Source organism: Hippoglossus hippoglossus, chromosome 5, assembly GCF_009819705.1.
Source record: "Hippoglossus hippoglossus isolate fHipHip1 chromosome 5, fHipHip1.pri, whole genome shotgun sequence".
Classification (NCBI taxonomy): domain Eukaryota; kingdom Metazoa; phylum Chordata; class Actinopteri; order Pleuronectiformes; family Pleuronectidae; genus Hippoglossus; species Hippoglossus hippoglossus.
Genome location: NC_047155.1, coordinates 13,062,315 through 13,084,337, shown reverse-complemented (window position 1 = coordinate 13,084,337; position 22,023 = coordinate 13,062,315). Strand labels below are relative to the sequence as shown.

The window sequence follows — 22,023 nt, the reverse complement described above, 5'->3', positions numbered from 1 at the left end:
TGATGACAATTTCTATTTGGCAGAAACCCTGTGAGAACATACTCAGTTGACACAGGATCCTGATTGCCGCTGCCCCGATGTGCTAAGAAGCCTGTCCAGTTTGTCCCTTACTCACACTGACATATCCCTCTGTAAATATCCATGCTGCAGCCTACACTGCCACCTTGAGGCCGACTCTAAGGCTTTCTTCCATCCCCCTTTTCCTGCATCCTGTTTAATGTTGCACAGACAGGATCTTGCAAATTAGGTGTGGCCCGGGAAGTTGCAGTATTTGCACCACATGTTTGTCGCTACACTCTTGCGGTTAATGTTCTACCGGGAAGCGCTGTGACGTGACAAAGACAAGTGTCCAGGCTGCTGATCTCTCCTGACACCTGTGGTCGTGCCTGACCCCAGTTCAGACACCAGTGCGTGTTTTCATTGAGTCACTGTATTATCTTGACCTTTTAGTGGTTTCTCATGTGAAAATGTCTCTGAGTCACGTCAGCAGCAGGCAGTAATAACAGCTTGTTAAAAGGCAACCTGCATACTGCCCACACACATGAACCACTGTCCTCCCAACCGCAGCTTGACCCAACTGAATTCAGACAGTGAAAAACGTTTATTTCCCTTTTTAAATCAGACATTTCTTTTTTTGCTGTCTCAGTGTGCAGCAGTGCCCCAGTGACCATGAAGATCAAGCCGCTGAACCAGACGGCACTGATGGTGAGCTGGGAACGCCCCCTGACTGTCTACCACCCACCCATCACCAGCTACACCGTCTCCTACAGCTGGGTGAAACGCGACGTTGCCAATGAAAATACCTTCACCAAGACCGGGGACCAGAGCATGGTGAGTGTCATCATCCGCTGCTTGCACGGGGCTCTGATTGGTTTATAGAGGCACAGATGTAACTCACAGGATCACAGGGTGGCTGCTGCATCAGTGATTGTGTGTATAGGAGATGACAAGTTGTGATGAACTTTGCGTGCAGCTGCTTGTTGCCACGAGGGCCTGACTGCTCCCCTGTCACTCACCTGTCTAAGAATAGACACACAGGCCTGTCTCACACACACCTCTGACATATGTGTAGTCTGATGACAAATACACCTTTTGTCAGTTTTCTGTCATTTATTTATGTATTTTCTTATAAGTTCTTATCAATTTCTGAAGAAGATCTGTGAATAATGTAGGCTCTTTTTTATTTTAGCAATATGAAAACCAACAATCCGTTAATAAATTCTGGTCTGGTTTCAAAGAGTAGAGGAAGCTGGTTGAACACAAACTGCCTTCTTTTAGAAACAAATGCATGCAACTGTGAAAGTGTGGTTCTTCTGATCTCTGTGTAGATTTTGACAACATTGATCATATAATTCTGCTCATCTGTCTTAAACATTAAGGTATCACTTTAAGTTTTTACCGTATCTCTTCACCGTCTCTGCAGAAATACATCCAACATCTGCAGGAGTTTACACTTAAAAGGCTGTTCTTTTTCACACGACATAATCCTTGGTAATCCAACATCCAGCTGTGCATCTCTTATAAAGCCCACCGACCCCTCCCCCCCCGCTGTCATGACAGTCTGCAGCTGCTTTCACACATGTGCTGAAAACTTGACATTTTGTAGATCTAACCTGGAGGAGTTGCATGTGTGAACACAAATGTCCAAATCTGTTGGATCAAAATTCAAGCCCCTTGTAAAAAAAAATGTGTGAGCAGGTCACTGTCATGTAGGAATCCACGCCACGCAGATGACTCTTCTATTCTCTCTCCTGCCACGCCATTCGACGGTGCTGGTCTCCTGCACACTCTACGTGGCCGTCACCCCTCACCTAAACCAAATGCAGTATTTATTATGAGAATGCCCCTTATATAGGTATTCTCTGAATAAGGGCTCAATGTGTAAAAATGCAATGTTGGATAATGTCTGGACATTTTCCTGAGTTCATATGTGAAAACTGGTTGTGTGACTGTCCCTTTAGATAAACACAGTGTTGAGCCAAAACACTCCCCCACCAGGTCACAGAGCTGGCAGGGCTCGACATGAACCTTTTGAGGCACACGTGCTCTGGACAAGTCAATTTAACACCAACGTCTCTTGTCCGGGTCAATATCACAATGGTGATTGGGGTCTTTATTTACCGCCAGAAGGTAATAGGCCTTTAGTTGAGCTGTTGAGTTGTTTTAGTAAAATATCTATAGTTCCAATTCCCTCTGTTTGATAACCATAACTGGTCATGTTTACTAATCATTGTTTTGTGAAGCAGTTAACTCCGTTAAAGTTACTGCACTAAACTCAACACTTCTTTTACCATTTCAAACTACAAATACTAAATAAAAAAACTATCGGTTATCGGGGATGCAATATTTCCATGCGTATCATATGTAACAACAGCCAGGTAGGATCCTCCCAATTGACTATAATATTAACGTTATGTTTTCATTGGTCCTTAATCACTTGCAACTGAGAATCATTGTTTTTGTGGAGCTTAGAATGAGCCCTTCATACACCGTAGCACCACCGTGTTTCTACGACAGCTTAGAACCGACAAAGCAAACCTTGGCTTTAGAAATGGTGCGTTGTTATGTCACCTGACTCCTCCACTCTTATGAAAGGAAGGGTGAGGCGAGGGGTTTCCAAGCTGTTACAATCTGCCCCTCCACCACCAGGTGCCACTAAATCCTCCACAGTGGTCCTTTAAGAAATGTCCCATAATTTAAACGAATGCTGTCCTAAATCAGCATTTATTTATAGTCCATTATTATTGTTCATTTAACTCCTCTGTCCCCACACATCCATGCTCCGCCTGCTGCTTGTCTACAAAACTGCCACAGAAGTTATGTCTGATGTTAAACATTGAAACTACTCAAGTCCCTGTGTGCCAGTAACTTTCTGTTTTTAGCATCCTTCCATTATGTTTACTGAGGTTTTTACTGCCCATCGGCCTTACTGCACCCTGAGGTCCTCTGACAGCGCCGTCGTACATCTGCAGCCCTGTCTTCCTTCTCCTTTATTCTGGGGTGTGAGACGGAGGAGGAAGGAATATTTCGAGTCATTTCTACATTTTAAATTTGAACATTGAATGACTTGAATTGATTTAAATATTTTCGGGGGTTGTTATCAGTAGTATCTCTGTGTCTTTTAAGGGCTTTGTACATTCATATTGTCTGTGTACTTTTATCATCGGTCGACTGAAAGAATGATTAAAGTGTCCATGAGATGCTTTGTAGTTTCTCTCCATCAATACAGTCGATCAGTCTGTTTACTGACAGTTCTCTCTCTGCTCGTCTCTCTGCTGTCAGTCCCCTACTTCATTTCCATTTAAATTTTCAATTTGGTTCTCTGGACACCATTATCTGAATTATTTTAGAGAAATACCAGCTCTGCAACACCAGAGGCAATCACCCAGCTGTTCTGAGGGGCATTTTTTAATATAAGTAGAGCCATCCGCAAACTGCACAACACAATTAAATTAGGCTGCAAATTCGGTTTTTAAACTGCATTGAACTTGTGGGTCATAAGAGTGTTAACAGTAGCCGCTTAGTTTGTTGTGTTTTCATTTGAGGCTACAGCAGCCACACTTACACATGTATTTTAACCACAAATTTAAACATTACGTACCATGTTTTTACAAATGTATATGGGGTTTTTGTTTCTCTTGCAGAAAGCAGTCATCACTAATGTGTCCCCAGACATCCTGTACCTGTTCAGAGTGCAGGCGGTGTGTCAGCATGACCTGCGCAGTGATTTCAGCCAAACACTGCTCTTCAGAGGTACCTGCTCGTCATTTGTATTTTGAGATAATTTCTACAAATCCAAAACAGGAAATAGGTTTTTGAAATGCTTGCTTTCTGATTTTGTTTTCCAGAGAATACAACAAGAATATTTGAAGGGTCTCGTATTGTGAAGACTGGGATGGTGAGTGGCATTTCTTTTATGTTAGTGACATTCATGTGGCACTGTTGGCCAACTACTTATCCCCTGCCTGTCTCCCCCAGCCCACAATTTCTCCAGCATCCTCTGCAGACATGGCTCCAATAAGTTCTGGTTCATCCACTTGGACGTCATCTGGCATTCACTTCTCCATTGTCTCCATGGCAACGGGGATGGGCCCCTCCTCCAGTGGCAGCCAGGCCACGGTGGCATCGGTGGTGACGAGCTCTTTGCTGGCAGGCCTTGGCGTTGGCGGAGGGGTCATCTCCTCTCTGCCCAGTTCGGTCTGGCCCACGCACGCGCCACAAGCCACTCAGAACACCAACCGTCCCTCCGCCCTGCCTGCGAAGTCCAGCACTGACCAGGCGGCGTCGCAGGCATCCGAGATGGACACCCCGTCTGAGGAGAAGCAGGCTGCACGGGAGGGCGAGGGGGAGGAGGAGGAGGGCGAGGGGGAGAGAGAGGGAGAGCAGGAGGAGGGTGAGGATGAGAAGAAGAAAAAGAACAAGACTGTACCTGATAATGAGGAAAAGCAAGCGAACAGCACCGTGGCCAAAGAGCCTTTAATCCCCACCCCTGCATCCACAGCCAAAGAGAAAGGAGACGGGACGCCGACAGTCAAAGACAACACGATACCTGCCAATACTGGTGACAAGCAGCTGGTTAACTTGGAGGAGAATCCGACAGATGTAAGCGCGGTCTCCACTCAGGAGCCTCGTAATGACAGTGCTGAGATGCAGATTCCTCAGAGCTCCACACTGTCTCCAAGGATCAGTAGTGAGGGGAAGAGTCACTGGCCGTTCTCGGTCCACACTGGTGAGAAGACGTCTTTCTTTCAGTCCATTCACATCCCTTCCAAACAGAAAGAAAAAAACTGTCCATAATCCATGCTCTCTTGTTGTCAGCTATCATACAACACTAGACTTCTGTAAACAGTACCAACAGATGTGGAGCCCGCTTTAACATAACAAATAACTTGATTTAAGTTGGTATTTTACACTGGTTATAATCTCAGTCAAAGACAAAGCTCCAGGCTTTGGTGTCAGTACAACACTGAGCCCCGAAGGCAGAAGTGAGCTGTCTGCCGGAGGGTTCTCCCCCGAGGAAATCTCTTTAGCATATTTCAGAAAAGTTAGCTTCAGAGAGCGGAGCGTTTTTGCAGATTATTTAAATCTCAAATGATGTAAATCAACAAATAGATCTGCACCAATTCAAGATTCTAGAATTTTATGTGCAAATACAAATGTTGCTGTCAGAATACTTTAAAAACATGCAAGTCTTTAATAAACATCCTACACCAATGTACAGTAAGCTTTGCACAGTGGAATATGTATCCATGTAATATGTGCATGTATTATGTTCCAGACAGGACCACGTTGTCCAACGTTACCAGAAGCCCTACTCCGGGGATGGGCAGGATGGTGTGGATCGTCCCCTTAGTGGTGGTGTCTGCTCTAACTCTGCTCTGCCTCATAATGCTGCTCATTGTGATGGTCTACTGGAGGTGAGGAGAAAGTTCAATGAAATTAATCTTCATTTCATAGAGGACATTTTACTGGTAGACGGTAAAATGTCATTACCAAGTAGTATTACCTACAGAGGGGGCTCATCTTGATAAGGCATCACTGATGATATATAACCAAGCTGCCCCTCACCCACACTAACCTCAACCATACATTTTGTCACCCTCTGTGTCTGGATATTCCCGTCCGTCTGGTTTCCTTCACCAAAGAGGATATTTATTCATCCTGTCTGTTTGTTTGTTGGTTAGTTTGGTTAACTTTACACCAAAGGGTTAGGGGGTTAGGGTTAGGGTTCACCAAAATTTAACAGATTACCATGAACTTGCTGGAAAGATGTGATGTGGGACAGGGAAGAACCTATTCACCTTTGGTGTAGATCCAGGATTTTTTTCCCCACTTCCTTGAACAACATTTAACAACATTTTCACTATTTTCCAAGGAAAACTTTATTGGTCTTGATGGAAAAAAGATTAGGCACATTTAGGGGACAGACATCTATGAGTGTGTGAAATTTGGTGCAGGTTGATTGAATTTAAGGACCGTTTGGCCTTGGGGGAGCTCTACACTCTACTGAGGGCCATTCTGGTTTGAATGTGTCTGTTTTAAGCATGTGTATCCATTTGTGGGAATTGGTCCCAGCCCGTCTGGTAGTTAGACTGCTCTTGTGCCTGCACGTTGACATCAGACCCATCACTTACTCGAGTGGGGGGCTGGTGACCTGAGGGCCGCCCAGAGCCAGCAGGGGTCCCAGCTGGGTCTTTATCTGCCGGGCTGATTTCCAGCTACGCTATTGGAACCCTAGTAATTACACAAACCAAGCCACTGGCACATGTGGGATGGCTAATGAGTTGCAAATAGCACTGCGGACCATTTCCTCAGCTAGCTGCAGGCCTATTTACTGCCTGTAAAGGCTCTGCTCCTTGTCGCGTAATCTTTTGTTTGTTTATAGTCTGAAATTCTTGTTTATTTTTGGTTAAAGCTTGAAATGTGTTCTTTCTTAATTATGAGATCTCTGCAGGTAATGTTAAATGTGGAATATTTTGGTGTCACTTCATAATATAGACAGATCTATAGTTATCAGCTCCATATAGGTGTTAAAAACAGAGACGGCTGCAGTGGATTCAGTGGATGGATGAATGACGGAGAGTTGTGGTATTTCGGGAGCAGAGCAGGGGCAGCTCTCAGATTGGAAATGGCCATCACAGCTGTTGTTGTGACAACTCAGACAGTTCACAGACAACGTCTGCTTCCCCCGGGGAAAGACCGTGATAAAAGATGAAATCAACCCATTCACGCAGTCTTTACTCGTCATGCTCTGCGTAGCATCGCTCAGTGACAGCGCTGCTATTTAAGCAAGTGAGCGTCTCTGCTCACAGATGTTTTCTTCATCAGCAACTTAATTAATATAATCCATTTGCTTTATGATTGTTTATTCAACAATATGTAATCAATGGACCATCTACTGAAGTTTAATCTGCTTGTCTTGTGTTTAGTTTGTGCAGTTTTGCTTGCGTGGAGGATCTTAGTTCATGAGTCTTTCTACAGTGGAATTAATTGCATCAGTTGCAGAGCCCATCTGGAAACCTCTGAGGCTCGAGGTGTTCATCGAAAAACTCACATATGCTGAGCTGAGAAAAAAATCCTGTCCTCTATTATTGACTGGATGATGTTGGTGTTAAATGGGATGCTGTAATCTACTTTGCTCTTTACACTAGACATTCGTTTAGAGATGAGCTCATTTCTCCCCAGTTTACATTCCCTCAACGCAAACTATTCTTCTGAGGCCCAGGGACAGAGTCAGGGAGATGCTGGTTTGTTACCTACACCACATCCACGCCCACAGGGAGCCATTAGATGGGGAGTCACTGATGCGCGCCAGGGGGAGATCTCCTCCCCCATTTTTTTTTTCACTCTTCCCTTATCCTCTTTCTCTTTCTCTCTCTCTCTCTCCATCTCTTTCTTTTAAATGCAGTGCATCCTTTTTTTTATTGTTTGTGTTCCATCTGTCTTAAAGAATGACTAGCCTATGCTCCCTCCTCTGCTTCAAGTACAGGTAGGATTATACCTTGTTGTGGGATGAAAAATGGGTATTTATATTTGTATTCACTAGTGTGTGTTGTGTGTGTGTGTGTGCGTGTGTGTGAGGGGATGGTGGAGGCTGGAGAGGATGCGCAATATCCCTGGGACCTTAAAGATTTACAGACAACTTCTGTTTTCATTGTCATGGTCTTGCTAAAATTAAGGACTGGAATTTTTTTGTTATTCAATTAATTACTTGCCATATTAAAATAGTTTTTTGTTGTTGTCCTTTAAGCAGGAAATTATGGAAATTGAGCCATAAAAAACTTCATATGATTTGACCAGATTTTTCCCTCCGTTAGTTTTGAATCTCAGACTGTTTAATATTTAAGAGGAATTATCGAACAGGATGTGTGTTAACTTTTAAAACAACTGGATTTGTTTATCTACGAATAAATGGTTGTTTTTCAAAACTTTCATCAAATATAAAAAGATCACGTTTTCATTTGAACTTTTACTTTTTGAGCAGCAGCTCCAGGTGACAGTCTTTTTCTCCAGAAAACAACTTAAGTTGATTTCATTGTGCTCAAAATGTGAATCCATGAAAGTGGTGTGTGTGTGTGTGTGTGTGTCCCCCTAGAGAGGGAATCTTAAGGGGATGGTATGAGTTTGGATTAGTTGTCTTCAGTTTGAGTAAAGAGCTAAATCCAGTGCTGTGCCGTGTGTAGCTAAAAGTTGTTTACCTGATCCCTGTAGTCGTCTCCGACTGTGTTTCCAGGAGCCGCTCGCTCTATCTGTGTGCGATCAGCTGTGTCCTGACCACTCTGGGGTTTTCATTAGCAGTTTTCTGCCGTTCTCGTGTCATTCTATTCAACATTTAGATGCTGATGTTGACAGACCGGATCTGAGGACAATGGAATAACGACTCCCTAATGTACTTTACTGTGGCTTTATCTGTGCTGATAGTGTGTGGTTTCACTGTGCTGCTCTCTGTGTCCCTGTAGGAGATTCTTCCAGACAGCTCACTTCTATGTGGAGGAGAGCAGCTCGCCACGGGTGGTGGCCAATGAAAGTATCCCAGTCATCCCTATACCAGGTGAGCCTTGATTGAATCGTTGTATTAGAATATTTATACATGTTGCATGTAGATATCTATACTGTTGTATCGAAAGAAAAAAGTTAAGTTCACTGTTTGTCACAGTTAATAGATCAGTGATTCCCACCAGGGTGTGTGTGTGTGTGTGTGTGTGTGTGTGTGTGTGTGCGTGTGCGCGCGCGCGCGCGCGCGTTCGGCTCCCATTAAATACAGCATTATAGTTAAAAACTGACAGCGGAAATATGGATAAATGGTTGCAGTAAATTCTGGTCTTGAAAGTTTGCCTGGGTTCTCCTGACAGTGCTGTGGCAAAAATCTACAAGAACCACTGCTATAGATGATATTAAATCAGAAATAAAAATGTATTTATCCTCATTAACTCAGTCTTTAAGACTGAAACTGAGATATCCCCAAAATGACAGAGGAATCTTGACTTGTCATAGGAAGTGATTTTTAATGCAGCACACCCCCATAAGTCACCCCTTAACTCAGATGGTTTTCTCTGTCTTGAGCTTGATGGCTTCATTTGCACAGTTTCTGTTCATTAACATACGGAACGACTGTGGGAGCAGCTCTGAGAGGGTTGTGTGACTGGCTTTTCTCAGTCTCCGATGTTCTCGGCTGTCGTTGATATCTGACTCTCCTTTCACAGTTGTTTAAAGCTCAGGGACGTTTCAATCCTGTGATATAATAGGTGATGAGCACAGCTGACGCCAGTATTTACTCTGCAGTTATTCAGCCTGTATTGCTTGCTTTTCTCTGTTCATTTATATCTTTGCCTTGTCTTTCTCCTCAGTGTGAGAGTTATTATTTTTCTCAGCACACACACTATATCCTGAATGACTGGCTGTTATTAATTGAAATTGAAATGTGCAGTAAATTCAATCCATTAAGCTGTGACTTTAAAGGCTAAGAATTTCCATTACTTGTCTTCAGTGATATTGCCACCATTTACTTTTTAAATGGAAATGGAGAAAACAATATCACTGTTAAAAGAATTGATATTACATTAAGCGCTGTGGGACATTTAGTCGAGCTCGTGTGTGGACATACATCCCTGCAGTTTTATTTCCTGCCAAGACACAAATGTCCCTAATGTTAATTTCAATCTCTCGCTCCTAAAGGCCCATTTCACCCAGAACACTTCTGAGGTAATTAGACTGATGCGTCTCTGGACTCAAACGCAGGAGGGAGGAGAGAAATGTTGATAAATGAGTAGATTAACAAACCACAATTCACCTTCAATGCTGTAACTGCTGAGGCAAGTAAGTGAGTCGAAGGCCCCAGCTGCAGCTGTGTATTAGTTGAAGCATTGGCCAGCGTCATCACTGATGACAGCTGGGTCCCCTGCTCTATTGTCCCTGTGTGACGGTGACCAGTCTCATCACACACCCCTCGTGTGTTATTTAAGGCTGATTTGGCTCAGATGAGACAGATGCTCCCTCCTGTAAATGTTCAAAACACATACGTTAGAGGATTGTGTGCAATATAAAGCTTTCCTTTTTTTTCTCCTCCTCTTTTTTTGTCACTACAAAAGAGACTCGGTTACACACTGTCCCTGGTTTCATCTATTACAATTATTAAAATGTAATATGTATAAATGGCAATGCTTTTCTTGTATGTATGCAATGTGTGTAATGCCAACCTACTCTATGCATATGCTATATATTCTATGGAGAATCTAAAAACTGATGAGGCAGGATATCAGCTGCACACACATTAACCATGACTTCTCTCACTGTTCTTTGCAGATGACATGGATGCCATCCCTGTGAAGCACTTTGTGAAACACATCATGGAGCTCTATAAAAACAACCTGCAAGGTTTCGCTGAGGAGTTTGAGGTGAGATTCAAACACCACTTCAGGGGTGATCATCTCCGGAGCATTTTCAACCTTCGCTGCAATATTAAACGGCAAAAGAAATAAAAACGTGTGTCTTCTTTAGTCCTGCCGACGTTTGTGGTTTTTAGTAAAACGTTTGAAGACACTGCTGTAAAAGGTGGTTCACACCTGCATGTCTGCCTCAGGATGAATTGTAAAAACTCTGGTGATGTCCTGACTTTTCAGGACTAAATTACTTAACTGCTGATGTTCCCATCAGCCTCAGCACTCTAACACTCCACACTGAGATGGTGAACATTTTATCTGCATAGCATCCATATGTTCACATGCTATATGGCTCGAGAGATAAAATTAGAGTTTCTTTTCTCGATGTTGGTTATGACAGCACAGTTCATGTCCTTCTCTTCAGTGTAAATGTTGTCTGCGTCTGAACATTGGGTAGAGATTATTTTCTGCATGTGTTTGTGTGCAGGGTAAGTGATTTTGAACAGATGGTTGAGCGAACGATGGAGGTAGACGGTGGTAATTAGAGAAGGTCTGTCTGCTGGTTGACTGGCTGGGAGCACACTCTCTCCGTGTAGCCAGGTTAAGGAACGACGCAAAAGCTTCACCCCTCAGAGGATTTCTTTTAATTGGGGTCATCTGATGTGATGCTTGTGTGCATCATTCTCAAAAGCACAACAGTGAAAATGTGTTAGAAAAGATTGTTGTGCTTTTGAAGTGGGTGGGTGCACTGTGGTGTGGTGAATGAGAAGAGAAGGCAGCCGTCCTCCTGGAGGCTGGAGTTCAAACCCCAGTGGCAGAAAGCATCTGCTCTGCTGAAGTGCCCTTGACCGAGGCTCTGAACCCCTGCCAGAGGTGCAACTTCACAGCTCATCCTGAGCGCTGAGCTCCTTATGCAGGGGACCAGTCCTTGAATTAACAGGGAAAATTCTTTAAACTTCCTTTAAAGACCATATGCATCACAAAAAAAGTGAAAGAGCACTTAAAGAGCGCATACCTCCGCCAAGGCCCAACAGCCCCCTAAATAAACCACACATAAATTCACTAGATCTTATTCCTTTAATCATGATCCATGAATAATTCTCAAATCAATGAAAATGTTGAAAAGTCCTATCTGGCAATGTGAAAGAAAATGGCTGGAACTCCCCCCTGATCCAGCACCAACATTTTATGGGTTCCTCTCTGATGCATAATAAATCCTTTCACCAAGTTTCAGGGTAATTTGTTCAGTAGTTTTTGCATAATCACGCAAACCAACAAACAAACATAACCTCCTAGGTGGCGGTCATAAAATCAGCACTTCAAAATGTGTTAACAACATAAGTAAATATAACGTTGCAGATGGTAATTCAAGTAAATCTCCTGCTCTCATCCAATAAAATGTCTTTATTTCTTTCTGCAGGAGGTTCAGCGCTCGACGGCGGACCTGAAAATCACATCGGAACATTCCAATCATCCTGACAACAAGCACAAAAACAGATACATCAACATTGTGGCCTGTGAGTCAGCTGTAAAATCCGATTATGATGCCGACTGCTTCGCAATCCAATAATGTTTTTAATAACATGTTTTCATCCTTTTAATAATTCACACAAATGTGTTAATGCTCTCCTAGATGACCACAGCAGGGTGAAATTACGAGCTCTGGCGGGGAAAGATGCCAAACATTCAGATTACATCAACGCCAACTATGTGGATGTGAGTTTTACTAAAACAGATGACGTATCATTCAAGGTTTAGTTTTTATTTCTGTATATTTAGCTTATCCTATTTGTTTGTTTTCTTTTTTGAGTTGGAAATGGTTTGTGTGTTGTGTTAAGAATAACTCATTGTGCTAAATGCCATGCTGACTGCTTTATTTAAAATATCCATCGACATTTCAAAATCATTAAAAATAACTGCAATAAAATGTTGATTTCTAGTTAAAAAAAATTATTGACTCATGTATAAATGTTAACAATTTTGTCAGAGGAAGAATTTGATTTCATGACCTAGTAATGTCTTGTATCAGTAAACCAGTTGTGTAAGCTCTATCAGGGGTTGTGGGTAATCGATGCAAATATTGATTGCATATTATTGATAACACTCAAAGACTCCTCTGTCGCAGGGCTACAACCGTCCCAGAGCTTATATAGCTGCTCAGGGTCCTCTCAAGACGACGTTTGAGGATTTCTGGAGGATGATGTGGGAGCAGAACACCGGAGTCATTGTCATGATCACAAACCTGGTGGAGAAAGGAAGAGTAAGTTCACTTCCATTCCTCACAAACTGCAAATAGAAAACACACGTGACTGAGTTTCAATGTGTGTGTTGTGTCATTTCAGAGGAAATGTGACCAGTACTGGCCGACAGAGAACAGCGAGCAGTATGGGAACATTGTGGTGACGCTGAAAAGCACCAAAGTGCACGCCTGCTACACACTGAGGCGTTTCCACATAAGGAACACGAAAGTTAAAAAGGTAAATAAAAGGCAGAAAAAACCTCAAAGCTCTTTTCATGGATGAGATTTTGCTTGATCGGGTTGCACCAGCTCTTCTTAATTCAAATGCGAACTCTTTCTGTAGTGCAAAGTATTAACTAGCTAGTTTCAGACTGTTTCAGTTTAGCGATTTATTAAATCTTGGTGCTCCAGTAAAACTCAAACCGTAACTTCACATATTAGATGCATCAAATTCTGGGCAGTACTAATGTTTATGTGAAAAAAAGTTGTATAAAGTCTTTTGTGACTCCAGAAGTAGTAGCAGAAGTGTGAAGTCCATGTCTCGGGTTTTATTCTCACCTGGGCCTCGTCTTCTCTTATGTTTCAGACACAGAAGGGGAACCCGAAGGGGAAGCTGAATGAACGCATCGTGGTCCAGTATCACTACACCCAGTGGCCGGACATGGGCGTACCGGAGTACACCCTCCCTGTGCTCACGTTCATCAACCGCTCGTCGGCGGCTCACACTGCAGACATGGGCCCAGTCCTGGTGCACTGCAGGTACGTTTCATTGTTCCTGAGCTGCCGGGCTCAATAAGTGTTACTTCTGAGTGTCGGACTCACATATTTGCGGACCTGGATAACAGCTCCATCTATGGGCCCACTTTTATGCTCATACTGCTTTTTGTTCTGTCCTTTTTTTTAGTGCAGGGGTTGGGCGCACAGGAACATACATTGTCATTGACAGCATGCTGCAACAGATCAAGGACAAAAGCACAGTCAGTGTCCTGGATTTTCTCAAACACATCCGCACACAACGCAACTACCTAGTGCAGACGGAGGTAAGAAACCCTTAATCATCACTTGTGCTGGGAAACGGGAAAACTTCTCCCACATTAAGAAAGGTCAGGATTAAAGATGAATAGGGAGTCATTGAGGCTGTTCAGCTCAATACGCTTGGCTCGAGTAAAGGTCAACGCTTATACAAATTTACTGCAGCACAGTACAAACTGTTACATACTCACCACAATACAGATGAATGTATAACACCCGAAGTAGTGATATCTGTATATGTAGATACATATCCTCTACCCTCACTATCAGGCCTGTCCTCAGATCGTTTTCTGTTAGTGAGACATAATCTTACAACTGTTTCATTCAATTATTTAGTGAATCAATCATGCATAAGTTATGTGAACTATTTTAATTGGGTCTTTGTATCTGATTGTTTAGTTGATCAATTTAAATGATGGCGCTCTGGTTACTTTTCTGTAAACATAATTTTTTACTTTTACTTCCTTGCTTTTACCATTTTTTTCCCTTTACTGTCCGGAGACAGACTGTGTTCAAACCTATGTGTGATCAGAGTATGTTCATACTCAGACTGTTTATACATTGGACAACATGACCGCTCCCCAACAGTTAAGTCAAAACGTCTTGATCACCCCCTGGTGGCTGGCTGCAATATAGGTCATGAATCCACCCTCATCCATGTTAACAGATGGGACATGGACCAAACTAAAAAGTCAAAGTATACGTTGACTATACGTTGTTTGTTCAACTGTTAATTTTTCTGTTACATTTTATGTTAATTAGCTATTTTATGGCATAAAAACGGGGTGAAACGTCATGATTGACAGCTGAGACTGCCTCGCGATTGGTTGAGCAAGTGTACTGGTGGGACCTTGCTGCTGCGGATCCACCACCTGATCAATGCTGCGTAGACTCTGGCTTTAAATGCTCAAAGATGCCGGTGTTCATTTCTGGAAAATGAGAGGAAGTGTAGACACGTGGTCCATCTTAATTTACAGTCTATGTTTATATTACTTTATACTTTTACTTTTCGACCATATTTTGGAAGCAATTATTGTACATTTTACTTCACTACATTAATCTTAAAGCTTTCATTTCTAGTCACATCCCAGATTTGAATTAAATATGCAAAATGTAATGAATAATAAATTAGATTAAATAATAGATTAAGTCACACTTAAGTATTTGAAATAGTTACAAATCACCCCATCATAACCAGTCACAACAACAGGGTGAAGCATAAACTATACAGGGACAGATTTAAGTTATGTTTACATTTGTAAATGAAATATTGAGTGCAGTATTAAACTTGCTCCTCAGTAAATATTGATATATGTGATGAATTTAGACCAACTCTACTTATGATGTATAATTTCTAACCCTCTGTCTCTCCACAGGAGCAGTATGTTTTCATCCACGATGCTCTGATGGAGGCCATCATGTGCAAAGAGACCGAGGTGCCTGCCTGGCAGCTCCACGGTTATGTCAACAGCATCCTCACGCCCAACTCAACAGGCTACACACGGCTGGAGAAGCAGTTCAGGGTGAGTGGTAAAAACCCTCTGGGGCTCTGACGGGTCTGGTTTGACGAGCTGTCACCATCTGCATTGACGGCGTCGGCTGTTAACAGCGAGCGCTGTGGTTTCCCAGTTCCGGACAGGAACAGACTGAGAGCTACTGGGATGTTTACATAATAAAATTGTGTCTGTCAGAGCTGCTGCCTCATGCAGGAGCTTGATGAACGTCTCATCAAGCTCCTGCTCTTTCAACACCAGGAGAGACAAACTCATTTGTTACGCATAATGTAATTTCCTCCCGAGCTTCACATGCTCTTTATTAACAGAGGAAGTCTTGCTATCATTCTCTGCTGTTAAACAATATTATATCTGCATCTTCATGTGTGATTTAAATTTCCAGTCGACTCTCAGACCCAAAACCAGACTTTCTGATCCTCTGCTCTTTGCCTTCTCTCTCACCAGCTACTGACTCAGTGCAACACACGCTTTGTGGAGTGCTTTAGTGCCTACAAAGACTGCAACAAGGAGAAGAACCGCAATTCCTCAGTGGTTCCCTGTGAGTATCTTATCTGTTTCACCACAGCACGCTTGCAACTGAGCTGTGGTTTTGGAGAAGCAAGGTCACACCGAACACGTCAAGCTGCCACCCGGGTTGGTTAGAGTAGGTTTGCAAAACAATTAATGAGGGTGGCTGTCTTGGAAAGATATTTTTTATTAATATCAAAGAATAAGTCCATCAAAAGCATTTCTAACAAATAAAATCAGTCCTGTGTCAATTATCTTTCCCTATTTTTAGATTAAATTCAATCAGAATTAGAATCAGGACATTTTCGAATGTATTTTTTCTGCGTGTCCCTATTTTTCAGTCAGTAAATTATTAACGACAGTTCATATTCTAAAATTAGAATCTATTTCCATAATCCTATAAGTTAATCTTACTATGCCTTCCCAGCTCCCTGACAGAGGAAACAGAGGTGCTTGTTGCTATAGCAACAGTGAGCACTGGTGATGAATGTGTGCATTATCAGCCAGTGCCATATTATACAGCCCCGGTTTGAAATTTAAATGGTGTTTTTTTCCATCTCTCTGCCTCTTTACAGCGGAGCGAGCAAGGGTCGGACTCACCACTCTGCCTGGAATGAAAGGAACAGATTACATTAATGCGTCCTACATAATGGTACGGTCTCGTTGTTTGAGTCTTTGTCCTTCCTCGCTTTGTTTTTTCTGACATTTCTCTATGATCATTTCTTGAGTGAACTCAAAATGGCAGTTGTTTGCCAGCTCAGTTTGTGTCATGGTCTGAGCTTCACAAAGACTTACAGCTCACCTCTGTCACCTCAGGGTTACTACAGGAGTAATGAGTTCATCGTTACCCAGCATCCTTTGCCCCACACCACCACAGACTTCTGGAGGATGATTTGGGACCATAACGCTCAGATTATTGTCATGTTGCCTGACAACCAAGGCCTGGTATGTAACAAAGAAACATAATAATCTATTCTTTGATTTGTTTTATTTATCCTCTGCTTCTGCAGTGACTGACAAACATTCACGTGGGCAAAATAATTGACAGTAAAAAGAAGCATTAATGAAACAGTTTGACAAATGAGTTTCCCTGTTTCTCTACAGGCTGAGGATGAATTTGTTTACTGGCCGAGTCGAGAAGAGGCCATGAACTGCATCGCCTTCACCGTCACACTCATCAGCAAGGACAGGCTGTGCCTCTCCAACGAGGAGCAGATCATCATTCACGACTTCATCTTAGAGGCCACACAGGTAACCTGCTCCTCTACCGCGTCACATGTTCCATACATCGTGTTTTATCACTGTAATGTGGGCAGCCGTGACGTTACGAATGACGTGTGTATGCTCCTCTGCTCCGCGTGACAGGACGACTACGTTCTAGAGGTGAGACATTTCCAGTGCCCTAAATGGCCGAACCCTGACGCCCCTCTCAGCAGCACCTTCGAGCTGATTGGTGTCATCAAGGAAGAGGCCATGACTCGAGACGGCCCCACCATCGTGCACGATGAGTACGTTTGGGTTTTACTCCATGTTGTTCTCACACAGCCTTTATACACAAGCACGGGAAAAGTCAACTTGTGAGGCCAAACACAAACTAATGAAAAACATCATAAAGAACTTGTCATGGTTCAGTTTATTGCCTTGAGATCTAGTCCAGCTCACACAGTGACGTTATCTTTTCATCTGTGTTTGTTAGTTAGCAGGATTGTGCAAAAACTACTGAAACGATTTCTATGAAGTCTTATGGAGTGGTGGAGAATGACTCAAGGAAGAACCCATTCAATTCTGGAGCTTATAAATGTTCAGATCCAGGACTTGTTTTTCACTTTCTTTAATATGGTGAGATAGAGCTTTAGCCGGCAGAGGTACGCACTCTCTAAGAAAACTTCTATTTGTAATATGTGCTGCACAAAGTCCAAGGGCTCCTCCTGGATCTGGGTGTTAAGGGATCAGAAGTGGTAAAAGAGTTGCATTGTTAAATTGCTGTTAATTTGTCCTATTTGAACAAGGAGGGTGTTATATATGCGACTAAAGGCTGAGAGTGTTCCGTGCCACTTCTTAGAACCTGCAGACAAGCTGCCAGGTTAAACAAAGCCACCACGTCTCAGTAACCAGGCAACCATAACAGCATCCACAGTGGTTCCCAGCTGACGTCTCTCCCTCAGGCCTCAGCAGCTCTTAGTGAAAACATCACTGAGTTGAATACTCACTTCACTGAAGGTCCCGACAGTGGAACATACTTTTCTCAGACAGTTGGGACTCCATGTAAAGTTGTAACAGAATAACTAACAGGCCAAACTTTCTCCTCGCCAGTTTACACCAGATGCTAACATCACATCACACATTTTATCTAATGTTATTTAATTATTGCAGTGTATTTTATCTTACTTGTTGGTTGCAAAAAAACTGTGCATGTGTTAATAACTTCAGTCTGTATTTATTTAGGTGATGATGGGAACTGCACACATGCAAATAGCTCTACACATCTGAAGTGATGGAGTTAAACTCTGTGCATAGGATGTGTTATACTCATTAACGGGAGCACACTTTGAGACCGATATGCATCCTAGAGAACTCATTGTAATAATGTGTATTCAGGTGTGGAGCCGTGTCGGCAGGGATGCTCTGCGCCCTCACCACGCTGTCCCAGCAGCTGGAGAACGAGGGCGTTGTGGATGTCTATCAGGTGGCGAAGATGATCAATCTCATGAGGCCGGGAGTCTTCACTGATATAGTGAGTCTGAGTTTATGTGAAGCACAAACATTGAAAAAAAGTAACATTGAATACAGGTACTGTTAAAGAGTTTGCTCGCAGATTATAAATGTACAGTTCCTCTCAAGTCAGTGTGTTTTCAGGATTTTTTTTAATGGCCATAGCAGGCAGCTGTTTTTCTGAATTCTCATGAGTACCATGTTTGATGCTTGTTCTGCTGCCCCCAGTGGCCATAAATAAAATACATTGTCCTTTTTAAATCTGAAAAAAGAAATACAGTGGCATTTATTAACTTTCAGCCACTAGAAAGCAGCTCAAATGAAAACAAGCTAACATTAACAATATTAGTAATTTAAATAAACAGCATTCACTTAATTTTCTAGTTCTATAATTGAGCCATATAGTAAGTATGTCACCAAAAGACCAGATCAGTGAGCAAAAGCTTGTTATTTTCCCCACTTTTGGGTTTTTGTATTACAAATGTCCCTTTATACGTCAGATTCAGTGTTATCAAAAACATTGATTAATTATTTCACAGCTGCACAGTTTGACACTGGAGGTGATGTGTTGTGTTGATGCCTGTTGTGTGTTTGTGTGCACAGGAGGAGTACCAGTACCTTTACAAAGCCATGCTCAGCCTGATAGGGAACAGAGAGTGTGGCCTGAGCCCCCTGCACATGGACACTAATGGAGTGGTGGCGATGGCGGACGAGTCGGACCCCGCGGAGAGCATGGAGTCGCTCGTCTGAGGACATTCTCATGGGCACTTAATTTGTAAAAAATCTGCGAACTTTTCTGAGGCCTTTTTTGCCAGACTATTGATTAAATGAATAACCTTATTACTTTTTATACTGATAAAGGTTTTTTGATATTTATGTTTTTGTCCTTTATTTCTTGTCTTTAAATGTTATCCTGCTGAGCGTTTGCACCTGTTTTTAAGTTGACGTGAGGAAAAAGCAGCTCTGTCCGGTTTGCACTAAACTATCAGTGTTACTGCCCAAATCCAGCGACTTCAAATTCTGGCTACAAGACTAAACTGGGCTCTGCGGACCACCGAGAGACGAACATGGAGCGTAGAGACCGGGATGAGTTGAAGGCGATCCACTTCCGATAATGTCTCAAAACGAAACATGGCATCACGACGTGGCCCAGCATGCATTGTCACTTTGTCACCTCGATCAAACTGTTTTGAGGCTCCACTCCACACGCGTGAAGAGACTCTGACCTGCCTGATATTCACAAATTGTCCAAATATCTCACTGCTGTTTTGTGTAATGTACTTTTGGCTTATTTTGTTCCAGTGTGTTACAACATGTAATGTGAACATTTATTGCTTTTTAGAGGGATTTATATTATGTTTGTTTTGTAATATATATACATATATATTATATCCTTAATAGCCAGCCAATGTTTTTCTTTCACTATTTGTCCACTGGTCTTTTGTGTAGATTCTTATTTTATTTTGGAGATTCTGTAGCTGATCATGAATGACCTACACAACTCCACCTATTTTTAATTTTCCAGTATTTTCAAGCTTCTCTAACCTCGACTGTCAAAGCTCAACAGTTATAACACGTGGAATAAGTTTCTTTGTAACACAATGCAACGCCTGCAGAAAGTATACACCCCACACAGGTTTTCATGTTTTCTTTTGTGACATTAAATCACAGTGGATGTGACTGGGACTTTTTTTAAGATGATTTAACAGCAGCGGAAATGTCAATCAAAGTGAAAACAAAAGTCCACAAATGCATCAAGTGTGAAATGAATTGTGCAAGTGTTGTGCACTTTGTAGTAACAATGAATACAGGAACTTTATGCCCAAATTAGTCTTGAATCTGTATCGATAGGTTTCAGCTGCACACAAGTGGACGCAGCATTTCTTTCTAATTCTTCTGTCAAACTTATCATTGGAGTTTAAGTCCTGCTGTTATTTCTGGACTGGACTGAGGTCTGGGCTTTATTTTGTCACCTCAGGACATGGGGGGCACAGTGGTTCTGAATTAGAATCTGACGGTAGGGGAGTTTGGATGTTCTACCTGTATCTGTGGGTTTTCTCCGAATACTCTGTCATCCTTCCACTGTCTTAAGACATGCAGATTAGGTTGCAATTAGATTCTCGGCCAATGTCAGCTGGGATTGGCTCCTGTGACCCTTAAAGGTCAAGGGGTATAGATGATGGATAGACCTCAGTTGAAAACACTCCTGCATAGTTTTTCCAACTTGCTCCTCTGACATTACAGAAGGATTTCTTTGTTTCACTCTCTACCTTCAGAAGCCTTTTGATTTTGAGGATGTCCCTCTTCACATTTCGAGCTGTGCTACTCTCTTTTCGATGGATTTAGGGAACTTCTGTGCCTTGGAAATCATTTTAAGTATTGATGCTCTTTAGTAGCTTGTCACTGATGTGTTGGAATATTTATAATAATCATTTTACCAGGAAATTGACTGAATAGCTTCTGGACTTCAAATCGTTTTTTTTGCTCTAAAATTTGTTTTCACTTTTCTTTTTGACTGGCCTGAAAAAAGAAAAACAAATGCTCAGTACATCCACTGTGACTCACATATGAACAAAACATGAGAACGTCTAAATGTTCGGGGTGTTGTGGTTGTTTTGAGGTAGTGTAGCTTTTGTTTTGGTGGCTTGATGCTTTATTTGTAACCAAAGACGTGGTTCCAGTTTGCAACATGCAAGTGGTTTTGTCCTGAGATTTATTTAATCCGTAGAATTTAAAATCCAAATGTTTAAATTTCACAGCAAGAGATTTACAGAGTTGTCAGAGGTGTGAATTTAAACATGTTTCTGTTTCGAGCCTTTGGGGACTCACTTCATCAGTGAACATGATGCTTTCCTCACACCTCACTTCAGACTAGAAGATTTAAATCCAGAGTGAAAAATGTTTTTTATTTTGGCCTAATATTCTGTCTCAGCAATATTTTGTTTTTAATTCCAAGCCCCGTTTTAACCCTGATTTACGATTTAAATATTTAATTTTTTCTGTTCGTTGCTGAGAACAAAGACTCTCCAACATTTGGAGAAAAATCCAGATTCCCGATCGCTCAGCTCTGCAACACAACTTCTTTTCAGCAACTCTTCTTTTCTCTTGTACGAACGCCAGCGTCCTCTGTTCAATATTTCTACACGTTGAAAACACGTTGAGTGCTTTGTTGCTTTAAGAACAAATGACTGACTTATATCTAACTTTTGTGATCATAGACAGACATGTATTTTCATACAAATATTTGATTTGAGTCGTGGCCCCTGTGACAGATTGTACTTTAATTAAATATCCACTACAACGTACCTGCTCCTCTGAGACGTCCATGCTGGTGTTGAGACCACAGTTTCATGATATTTGCTCAGTGGTGCAGGATGTTTATCCTCAGTGGGTTTCAACCAGGGTGGTGGTGAAGTCTGACTTGTGACTTGAATAAATGATCAACTGGTTTTGTCCATCTTATCTTGTTTATATAATAGTATCATGGCCTTATATCCCTATGATACTGTTATATACCATATTATGGTGTCATAGTGTTATTTAATAGCTCAACTGTATTGCTATACACAAAATAAAGTCTGGGTTTGGGTGCACAGCATCTTAATACCACATGTAACCACTAATGGATGGGTTTCTCCAA

General features: G+C 42.1%; 1 protein-coding gene across 1 annotated transcript in view; it reads left to right on the top strand.

Moving 5' to 3' along the window:
• Nucleotides 1-20,063, top strand: part of ca16b (carbonic anhydrase XVI b) — a 94,187-nt gene extending 74,124 nt beyond the window's left edge. The window contains exons 9-29 of the mRNA XM_034586302.1: nucleotides 647-831; nucleotides 3,645-3,753; nucleotides 3,849-3,898; nucleotides 3,979-4,729; nucleotides 5,279-5,417; nucleotides 8,460-8,551; nucleotides 10,303-10,394; nucleotides 11,800-11,896; nucleotides 12,013-12,095; nucleotides 12,505-12,639; nucleotides 12,722-12,856; nucleotides 13,205-13,377; nucleotides 13,523-13,658; nucleotides 15,027-15,173; nucleotides 15,609-15,702; nucleotides 16,247-16,323; nucleotides 16,488-16,616; nucleotides 16,776-16,922; nucleotides 17,037-17,179; nucleotides 18,270-18,405; nucleotides 18,987-20,063. Coding sequence (XP_034442193.1) covers nucleotides 647-831; nucleotides 3,645-3,753; nucleotides 3,849-3,898; nucleotides 3,979-4,729; nucleotides 5,279-5,417; nucleotides 8,460-8,551; nucleotides 10,303-10,394; nucleotides 11,800-11,896; nucleotides 12,013-12,095; nucleotides 12,505-12,639; nucleotides 12,722-12,856; nucleotides 13,205-13,377; nucleotides 13,523-13,658; nucleotides 15,027-15,173; nucleotides 15,609-15,702; nucleotides 16,247-16,323; nucleotides 16,488-16,616; nucleotides 16,776-16,922; nucleotides 17,037-17,179; nucleotides 18,270-18,405; nucleotides 18,987-19,133 — 3,197 coding nt within the window. The 3' untranslated portion in view covers nucleotides 19,134-20,063. The remainder of the gene's footprint in view (nucleotides 1-646; nucleotides 832-3,644; nucleotides 3,754-3,848; nucleotides 3,899-3,978; nucleotides 4,730-5,278; nucleotides 5,418-8,459; nucleotides 8,552-10,302; nucleotides 10,395-11,799; nucleotides 11,897-12,012; nucleotides 12,096-12,504; nucleotides 12,640-12,721; nucleotides 12,857-13,204; nucleotides 13,378-13,522; nucleotides 13,659-15,026; nucleotides 15,174-15,608; nucleotides 15,703-16,246; nucleotides 16,324-16,487; nucleotides 16,617-16,775; nucleotides 16,923-17,036; nucleotides 17,180-18,269; nucleotides 18,406-18,986) is intronic.
• Nucleotides 20,064-22,023: the final 1,960 nt, after the last annotated feature.